This window comes from Harpegnathos saltator, unplaced genomic scaffold, assembly GCF_003227715.2.
Source record: "Harpegnathos saltator strain DR-91 unplaced genomic scaffold, Hsal_v8.6 scaffold643, whole genome shotgun sequence".
Taxonomy (NCBI): domain Eukaryota; kingdom Metazoa; phylum Arthropoda; class Insecta; order Hymenoptera; family Formicidae; genus Harpegnathos; species Harpegnathos saltator.
The window spans coordinates 172,359-182,851 of NW_020230475.1; the positions used below are offsets into that span (position 1 = coordinate 172,359).

At 34.3% G+C, this 10,493-nt stretch overlaps 1 protein-coding gene across 1 annotated transcript in view; it reads right to left on the reverse strand.

Moving 5' to 3' along the window:
• Window positions 1–9,600, reverse strand: part of LOC105185589 (protein scabrous) — a 30,336-nt gene extending 20,736 nt beyond the window's left edge. Inside the window, exons 1-2 of the mRNA XM_025304731.1 lie at window positions 9,213–9,600; window positions 8,402–8,741 (exon numbers count right to left, since the gene is read on the reverse strand). Of these exons, the coding sequence (XP_025160516.1) occupies window positions 8,402–8,741; window positions 9,213–9,439 (567 nt within the window). The 5' untranslated portion in view covers window positions 9,440–9,600. The remainder of the gene's footprint in view (window positions 1–8,401; window positions 8,742–9,212) is intronic.
• Between the last annotated feature and the right edge of the window lie 893 nt (window positions 9,601–10,493).

A 10,493-nucleotide genomic window follows, 5' to 3' on the forward strand; every position in this document is an offset into this window, starting at 1 on the left:
TATAAACAAAAGTTGATCACCATATCTTGCGATCCGCATATATCTTGGAAAATTTTATATGACTTTATTGTTTAAGTTTACCTATTCTACCTGTACCTGTACAAATTGGTTGGTCTAAAATTTTTCAGATATCCTATATCAGGTCTGTAAATATGAAACCGGAATTTGCCCATAGATGGCCCTAGCTGTCAATGTAGTTACCGTCAAACCGCGTCATTGGCACCATTTCCATTTGTTGACATCTGACAAAGATTTTCAATTCACAACAATACAAGTTTTATACGACAGCATAGTTTGTAATAGCGTTGAACATGTCGAATTTTGTGCCTGAAAGCTACGATTTGCGGACAGCATTGATTTTCTGTTACCATTTGAAGAAAACTGCTGCAGAATCGCATCGAATGCTTATCGAAGCTTACGGTGAGCATGCTCTTGATAAATTACAGTGCTTTGAGTGGTTTAAAAAATTCAAACGTGGCGATTTTGACGTGAGAAACGAAGAACGTGGAAGACCACCGAAAAAGTTTGAAGACAGCGAATTGCAAGCATTGCTGGATGAGGATGACGCTCAAACGCAACAACAACTCGCGGATCAATTAAATGTGACACGAGAAGCCGTCTCCATACGTTTGAAAGCCATGGGAAAGATCCAGAAGATGGGAAAATGGGTTCCACATGAACTGAATGAAAGACAGCAGGAAAACCGAAAAACCACTTGCGAAATGCTGCTCGCCAGGTACAAAAGAAAGTCATTTCTCCATCGAATTATGACTGGCGATGAAAAGTGGATATATTTTGAGAATCCTAAGCGTAAAAGATCATGGGTAACTCTAGGCGAACCATCGACATCGACTGCAAGGCCAAATCGCTATGGACGGAAGACAATGCTCTGTGTTTGGTGGGATCAGAAGGGTGTGATCTGTAATGAGCTGCTAAAACCTGGCGAAACCGTTAATACTGAACGCTACCGACAACAAATGATCGATTTGAATCAAGCTTTGCGTGAAAAACGACCAGAATATCAAAAAAGGCAACACAAAGTAATTTTGCTTCATGATAATGCACCATCACATAGCAAAACTGGTCAAGGAAACGATTGAGGCGTTTAGTTGAGAAATACTTTCGCATGTGGCTTACTCACCAGACTTGGCTCCGTCCGATTATTAGTTATTTGCATCGATGGGACACGCACTTGCTGAGCAGTATTTCACTTCTTACGAAAATGTACGAAAATGGCTCGATGACTGGTTTGCCTCAAAAGAGCAACAGTTTTTTTGGCGTGGCATCCACAAATTGTCAGACAGGTCGGAAAAATGTATAGCTAGCGATGGGCAATACTTCGAATAAAATATTTTTTATCATTTTCATACAATAAACGTGTATTTTCTATACAAAAATTTCGGTTTCATATTTACATACCTGGTATAGTCACTTCCATCGGTTCGCTTAGCATCAAACGTTCCCTCCTCTTTCTCTTTACTCTTACAAGGGATCAGAGATTGTTCCCCCTAATTTTGCCAAATTTGATATGTTTTAGTATATTACCCTCCCACTAATTAATAGTAAATTAATAATAAAATGATTCGACGCAATTCTCCAAACATTTACAAGAAAAATGAGTTTAAAGTTTTCCGTGTACCATATGTACCGAATTGTAGAAATAGATTTCCAATAAGTAGCTATGATCGAAATAGTAAGATGATCGATTGATATGCTGGAACTGTAAATATTGCGAATTCGAACCTTGCTTCCTTCAATTCCTTTTTTCCAATTTTTTTTAATCTGTATTAAAACGTAATATTGTACAATATATTTTTATCATTGAAAACAATAAAAAATAATTTACTTTGTTTACATAACATTTATTTGTTATATTTTTCACTGACATTTTTAATACTGAGCTCTTGTATTTTTTAAAAATCGCTTTTTATGCTATTCTCTACATTGCAAATATTAGTTTTTGCTCTACTCAAAAGCAATTAATAGTCTAACGTTCTAACATCTATGTAGCACGCTCATAAACAAAACAAATTCGTAATTGGATATGCAGCAAAACAATAATTCGTTATTGTTTTGCTGCATATCCAAGGAGATTCGTCTCCTTATCAACAAAAACACTTTCTATAGTCGAAAGTACTCGAAATCCGTTAATATATTGGGTGTACAAATTAGTTCGGTCCGTTTTTAAAAGATGGCTCCGGCTATTATGAATGGTTCATAATGACTGCCGATTTTGGCGGTTTCAAAGAGGTTAGACATCTGCCAATAATATCCAGTTTATATCGCTTTGAGTTTCATACAAAAACCTTGCTTTTTACAGTGTTGAAAATGTCGAATTTTGTGTTAACCAAGCAGCATTTGCGGGAGGTTTTAATTTTCTGCTTTAATTGGAAGAAAAGTGCAGCTGAAGCCTATCGAATGCTTGTTGAAGTTTATGGTGACGCTGCTCCAACTGATAAATCATGTAGGAAATGGTTTCGACATTTCAAGGATGGAGATTTCAGCGTCGAAGACAAGCCTCGCTCTGGACAGCCAAAAAAATTCGAGGACAAAGAATTAAAGGCATTACTCGAAGAAGATCAGAGTCAAACGCAAGAGGAGGTTGCAGAATCATTGGGAGTGACTCAACAAGCCATTTCCGTACGATTGAGATATGGGAATTATTCAAAAACGAGGAAATTGGATGCCTTATGAACTGAAACCGAGAGACGTTGAAAGGCGTTCTTCATGACAACGCTCGGCCTCATATCGCAAAAGTCGTAAAAAAATATTTGGAAATACTCAAATGGGATGTTTTACCGCACCCGCCGTATTCTCCGGACATTGCTCCTTCTGATTACTGTTCCGAAGGATGCAGCACGATTTGGCAGGTCACCGGTTTACTTCTTTCGCAGATGTCGAAAATGGCTCAAAACTTGGATCGCCTCAAAAGACGAGTCATCTTTTCGAGATGGAATTCGAAAATTGCTTGAGAAATGGGAGAAAGTAGTAGCTAGCGATGGAAAATATTTTAATTGATCTGTTCATTCATTTTGTTTTGAAATAAATACATCTTTTAACACAAAAAACGGACCGAACTAATTTGTACTCCCAATAAATACAACGTATAAAAATAAAAATTTGATAAATGTGGAAAATAAGTTGAAAATTATTTATTGCGTGGCCAAAAAATTTTTTATAAACAAAATAAATTATTTTTTATATTTTCAATAATAAAAATATATTGTACAATATTGCACTTTATTGTAGATTAAAAAAATTGAAAAAAGCAAGATTCAAATCCGTAACATGTACAGGTTGCGTGAAAAGTTCGCGGAGCGGCATCTATAAGTAAACGGTAGAATTATAAATTGTAGTCGGTTATATAGGCTGCGTTCCGATATTCACTGCCAGTACTGAAAATCTATAGTATATGTGACACAAATTATATGTTTGCGGTACTGGCAGTGAATATCGGAACGCAGTCATAGAATCACTCTACACATGAACCTAGGTTAGGTTTCATTTCCATCTGTCAATTCTTTCTGTGTTTACAAGCCAATTGAAGCTGATGTGTCAGTATATTTGTTTGCAATGGAAAATTTGAAACAGCGTGCAGTGATTGAGTTCTTTGTTAAAAAAGGTTTAAAGGCAATGGAAATTAATTCCGAGATGGTAAATGTGTTAGGGAAATTTGCTCCTTCAAAAACAATGGTTTGTAAATAGGCACTTGAGTTTCAACGTGGTCGTACAACGTGGTCGTAAGCATTGAAGATGATCCACGCAGTGGACGTCTAAAAAGCGCATCAACACCAGAAATCATTGAGCAAATATATGTTATTGTTTCTGAAGATCCAAGTGTGACTACGCGTGAAATTGCTCATACCATAGACATTTCAGATGAACGGGTACGGCATATTTTGCATAAAGAATTATAAATAAAAAAGGTGTTTGGAAAAGTGGTGCCGCATACGTTAACAATTCAACAAAAACTCGCTCGAAAGCAAATTTCTCAGCGTCATTTGGATCGTTTTAAGAAGAATAAAACCGATTTTGTGCGTCGTTTTATAACTATTGATGAGACTTGGATCTATCACCATGATCCTAAATTGAAACAGGAACGTTTACAGTGGACTGAAGCTGGATGTTCAGCTGCAAAGCAAATAAAGCATGAAAGATCGGCAGAAAAGGTTTTGGCATCAGTTTTTTGGGATGCTAAAGGGATTTTGTTAATTGACTATCTCGAAAAAGGTAAAACAATTAACTCTGAATATTATTATAACCTTTTGGATCAATTGGACGCAAAAATTCGTGAGAAAAGACCTAGTTTGCAGCACAAACAAATCATTTTTCACCAAGACAACGCACCTGCTCACACAAGTGTTTTGTCAATGTCTAAATTCAATGAATTGAAGTACAAATTGCTTGATCATCCACCGTATTCGCCAGATTTGGCACCCAGCGACTTCTATCTGTTCCGAAACCTGAAACAATTCCTCCGTGGAAAGCATTTTTTGTGAAATGAAGAAGCTATAGCAGCCGTAGAGGCATATTTCGCAGACCTTCCAGAAACACACTTCTGCGATGGAATAAAATTATTGGAGAGCCATTGGGCCAAGTGTATTGAAGTTAATGGAAGCTATATTGAAGATTGAAATCATTTTTAGAATTTGGTATTCTTTATTTCAGTTTCGCTCCGCGAATTTTTCACGCAACCTGTACAGTTCTAGCATATCAAACAATCACTTTACCATCTGGACTACTGTTGTTCGTTAGAAGTCTGTTTTTATAATATGGCTGTCATTATATGTAGCACACGAAAAACTTTAAACTTTAAACTCATTTTTCTTGTACATTTGAGAATTGCATTGAGTCACTTCATTATTAATTAGTGGGAAAGTGATATTAAAACGTATATCAAATTCGATAAAAAGAAAACAATCTCTAATATTCCCCTTATTAGATTTATAATGCGACCCAATCGTTCTATTAACAATTATTGCTGGCACGCGGTGAAGAAAAGAACAACGCGCTGCTATTTGTGTTCGGATTGTCTACATCTTGCTGCATTGCGCCTAAGCTCACATCGAAATAGCCGCTAAATATTCATGATTATAACTGCGAGATCATTTTATGAGATAACAAAAACAGTTCATATTAAAACCATAAAAAATTCTATGATAAAAAGAAAATCGTAACAAAGATAGCGATAAAAACCGATGAGATTTACAAAAAATCTCATTGCTTTCTATCGTAATATACCGTTTCGTTGCACTGAATCTGAAAGAATATCGTTTTTTCTCATATTCTATCGTTCTCTGTTAGAAGAATATCTAATCGTTGAAATATGATAGAATTCCTACAGAAACTTACCGTATCCTATCGTTTTGTTCAAGTCTACAAGAAAAGAAAAATGAACGAACTGATGATTGATTGAATAAACTAATTTTTTGGAAAAATATGAACAATCCAGAAATTTTGATTGAAAATATCAAAATTTTGTTCAAGTTAACTAAAGATATTTTCTTTTCGTAATTGTACGATAGACTTTTGAGTTTCTCTTCATATACTCTGTTAATATACCACAGAATTTAACAGCAATTTATTCACGATACGTAAGAAAAAAATCTTTGTTTCATTGAAACAATTTTCTGGTGAAATACGAACGATACAGAAATTTCGATTGAAATTGTCAGAACTCAGTCTAAATTATCAATATCTCTGGTTAACTTAAATAGAATTCTGGTATTTTCAATCAAAATTTCTAAATTATTCATATCTCACCAGAAAATTAGTTCATTCAATCAAACATTCTTTTTTCTTGTAAATTTGAACAAAATGATAAGACACGATAACTCTCTATGGGAATTCTTACTTCAACGATCATACTTCAACTATTGGGTATTCTCCTAAAAGAGAACAATAAAGAGAATACAAGGAAAAACAGTATTCTTTCAGATTCACTACAGCGAAATGATATATTACGACAGAAAGCAATGAGATTTTTTATAAATCTCATCGGTTTCTATCGTTTTCCCCGTTTCGATATTTTTTTTATCACAAAGCTTTTTATGGTTTTAATATGAGCTACTTTGGCTATCTTATAAAATGATCTCACAGTTATAATCACGAATATTTAGTGGTTATATTGACGTAAACTTAGGCATAATGCAGAGAGATGTAGGAGCGGCAATCTGAGCACAATCGGCGGCTCATTGTCCTCCTTGTTGCACGTTGACATTCTATTCTTTGAAAGACTAGACGTCGTGCTATAATCCGAGCAATTCAAATATTTCTTCCTTCGGCGCACACTTATTCATCTGACTTCTATAATTAATAACTCGATGATTATTACGAATATTATAAAACGATGAGACTTTTTCGTTCGCTTTAATTCGTTCTATGCCCTCACGAACAGTAGCACGGTCGTTCTGGGAGACCTTGTATAATATCAGTAATTTTAATTTAGTTTTATATATAACGTGCACATATTTTGTTTATTGTGTTTATTATAATGTTATTTATATTATATAACATATCACATAAATAAATGTTATTTATTATGTAAATAATTATTATGTAAATAAATTTAAAACACGTATATTTTTACATTGAGAGACAGGAAGAGAAAGAGAAAGTTAAAAAGTGCATAAAATTACATGAATAATTGAAAATGTATTGAAACAGAAAATAAGAAAATGGAAATTAGACGAAATAAGACATTTGACATATATTATTAGTTATTGATAAATTAACACACAAAAATTCCAGGTTTTGGAATTTAAAAAATATTGACTATTGTATTAAATGTTAATGTATTATATTACTTAACGAAAAATCAGTTCTTTTTTAATTGTATGATATAAAAGAGATAAAAGATATTAAATAAAAATTAAATTAAATTAAACTTTTATATGACATCTACAACACTTTTTAGAAAACCGTCCGATATCCGTGTTCCATATTTTAGCAATATTTCCTTTCATATTTTTTTAATTCGTGCACAAGTGATAGAGCATAAAAAAACTTATAGTGCTTATTTTATCTATCAAATATCAATTGTTACAATTTTATGATATTTCATAGCTAACAAAGTTCGCTTCACTGCATTACGTATACTAATTCGTCAATCTTCTTTCGTTAATGACTCAAAATTCTATGTGGTTGTGTATAAAATGATAACAATCCTATTACTCCGTTTGATGTATTCTACATATACATGAGCGTTGGTATGACTTGCGTCAAACACGCTGTATATAAAACTCTTTTTGTACGATGATTGAAAGTCGAAGACAGAAGTGCAAAGGGCAGGAAGTGTTTAATAAGTAGTGGAGGAAGAAGGGTATGTTAGGAACCAAGCCTGAGAGCCATATGCGTACAACCCAAAGAATGGATCTACTGCACAGACGGAGCAAGGAAGAAGGGGCAGAGGCGGGTTGAGGAGCAGCTGCCAAGCGACAAAACGAGAAACAGGAACCAAGCAGCTGGTTGCCCCGCAAGGCGCAGGTGCAATAGCTACGCATCCCCCTTCTTCTTTCTGTCGTAAATACTAAATGGTAGCGGCAGCCGTTATCTACGTGAACGCCCGTGTCCGCGCGCGAGCTGCATGGCAGGCCCTTTAGCGCGCGTGTATGTATGTGTGTACGTGCATATGTAGAGTGTGTTTATATATTCACCATTACAAGATCAAGCCATTATGACCGAGAAAATCGGTCGTGACCATTGAACGGCACGCGCGCATCTAAAAATCATCACAGAACTAACGGCGGTGATAACAATATGATACTAAATTATATATATATATATATATATATATATATATGTGTGTAGTCTGCATATGTGCGAGCGCATATGCATTTATGTATGTATATATGTATTTATCTCTCTCTTTCAACATATATTATATATATTACAACTTGTATTATATACCCATTATTTTTGCAGTATATAGAAAAAAGGACTACTCATATAAGACAAATCTTTTCTACGAAAACGCTTTTCTACGATAATTAATAATTAATAAAATATTATATTTAGAGAAGTTAAGCATTTTGAATCTATTAAACCACTTAACATAAGTTGAAGATTTTTAAATTAACAATTAGGTAATTTTTTACATTAGAGTTAACTAAGTAATATATTAATAAATAAGAAAATTATATCGAGTAAAAGAATCAAACTAGTATTATTAGAAATATAAATTATTATGTGTAAATATGTATTTAAATTAGATAAAAATTGTTAAATCTCTCATGCGAAAATTAAAAACTCTAAAATTAATTTGTTATCTGAAAATAGAGCATTTCAATAACTTTTTCCGCAGTCACTTTATACGTAACTGTGTTGCAAACTGATAACTGTCCACTATCTTGTATTTTATTTTTCATCAATTTTCTAATAGTTACGATAGGCAACAACTTACCTGACTGCCAATATCCGCGCAAGAGCGAGTCAAGAGACTGGCACGTTCCTTCGTTGCACCGATATCGAGTCTGATGGTGCTTAGCGCAGCCTCAATCTGGGTAATCCTGCCTCCAAGATCGCGTATACTCCTACCAACCTCGGCGACATCTCCTTTCAGCAAGGCTAGCTCGCTCCTCATTCTTGATCGCTCGGCCAGTTCCTCACTAGCGTTACGTGCCTTAAGCACTTCGGCAACTTCACTTTGCAATTCCATCACAGCGCTGCCGAGCCATCGTACCCGGAGTCGCTCGTTCTTCGCCTCATTGCCGCTTCCGCCGCGAAGAACATTCACTTCCTTCCTGTGAGGATATATAATATGATTATAATATACGTATTTCTAAAGTATTATATTACTGTAGCGATATTATTTCTCGTATAGAACTACAATTAACACTTAAAAAGAATAGAGAAATAAGAAAATGTTTTTTTATCATAAAAATTAATTCATCAAAATTATTAATCATCAGTAACTCATTGAATATGGATAATTTACTGATTATTAAAAAAAAATGTATAACATTTTTCTAACATATAAAAATGTTAATGCATCTAAATAATGTACACAATAGTTTTCGTAAACTGTATAAATTAATTTCTCTACGAAGCGCGAAAAAAATTAGTTTAGCAGAACCTTTAAATTATAAATAATTTCTGAGATTTCCTCATGCATATGCATCAACATATATCTGAATTATGTCATCCTATGATTCCTAATACTATATCTCATTACGATATCGATTACAAACTTGATACAACAAATGTAATTTTACCTCAATTGTTTCACTTCGTTCCTAAGAACGATGAGTTCGGTGTTCTTTTCCATTGCTCTTTTTAAACTCTCCTCCAAAGCATTATAATCTTCCTGCCGATGGTCTAGCAACGCGCTCACTTGCTCCTGCAGCAACTTAATCGTATTTCTGAGATCTTCGTCTGAGCGTATGCCGGCAATCAATATGCTCATTGCGATAATCGTCGTTAATAACCATGGTACTTTCATTTTCGTTTTTACAGAGTCTACGTATAGGATTCTTAAATCTTGCAATCTTCGTATAGAATTCTTAAATCTTGCAGAGTTTTCGTATAAGATTCTTAAATCCTCCGGTTTTTAAACTTTCGAGTTTGTATATCTCGTAATTTAAAGATCTCTGAATATTATATTTTAAAGAAAAAATCAACACAAACTCCTCTCGTATTTTTATAGTTTAATGCATATTTTTAGGTTGAAAATTTCTACCATCGAATCTTCGCATTTTTAAACTCACGGAAAAACTTTCGTATGGAGTTTCATCCAATTTCTTCAATAAAATTATTTCAGCATTTCACCGCAATTATAATTTATCACGTTTATTCGGCACAACTTAACGATAATGTAAATTTAATTTGATTCACCATGATCTATGGATAATCCGATTATAAGAACAGCAAAATCGCGTCCAATCAATATACGATTCGCGTGATATACTCGACTGTCTCTTGAAAGTCTACTGACTGCGGCTGAAACGGTGTACGAGTTTTATATCGGTCTCTGGACAAAGGTCCCCGCTCGGGCCCGGTGTAGAGCAGGTGTTCGTTCAGCAACACCAGGCCTCGTCAGGTATATATTGTCTTGCACGCTGCTGTCTGTATCCCAACGTTGCTTACATGTAGTCCCTCCCTACCTTCGTTTCACTGCACTCATGTCATGCCACGAGATCGTAATAGATACGTTATATAGAATCGTAATACGATAAATGTGCAAAAGAGTTCGGTAATTAGTGCGTCTACGAATAGGGCGAAATTCCTCATTTAAAAATCTGAAACAATTTCTTTCTCGAGTTAAAAATGAATTTCATTCTGCGGATTTTGTAGCTTCTTGAAGTTTTAACAAAACCTTCTGCGTGATGAAAACTTATACAACAAAGTACTTTAACGTTATAAGAGACTACAATACATGAAAACATGATATATTCGATAAAAAAATGTGGTTTAGCAAATATTTTTGCACATATATTTTTAAATCTTAAATTTCTTCCAGAGCAAATAAGACAAAATAGTTTAAAACGGCAATACTC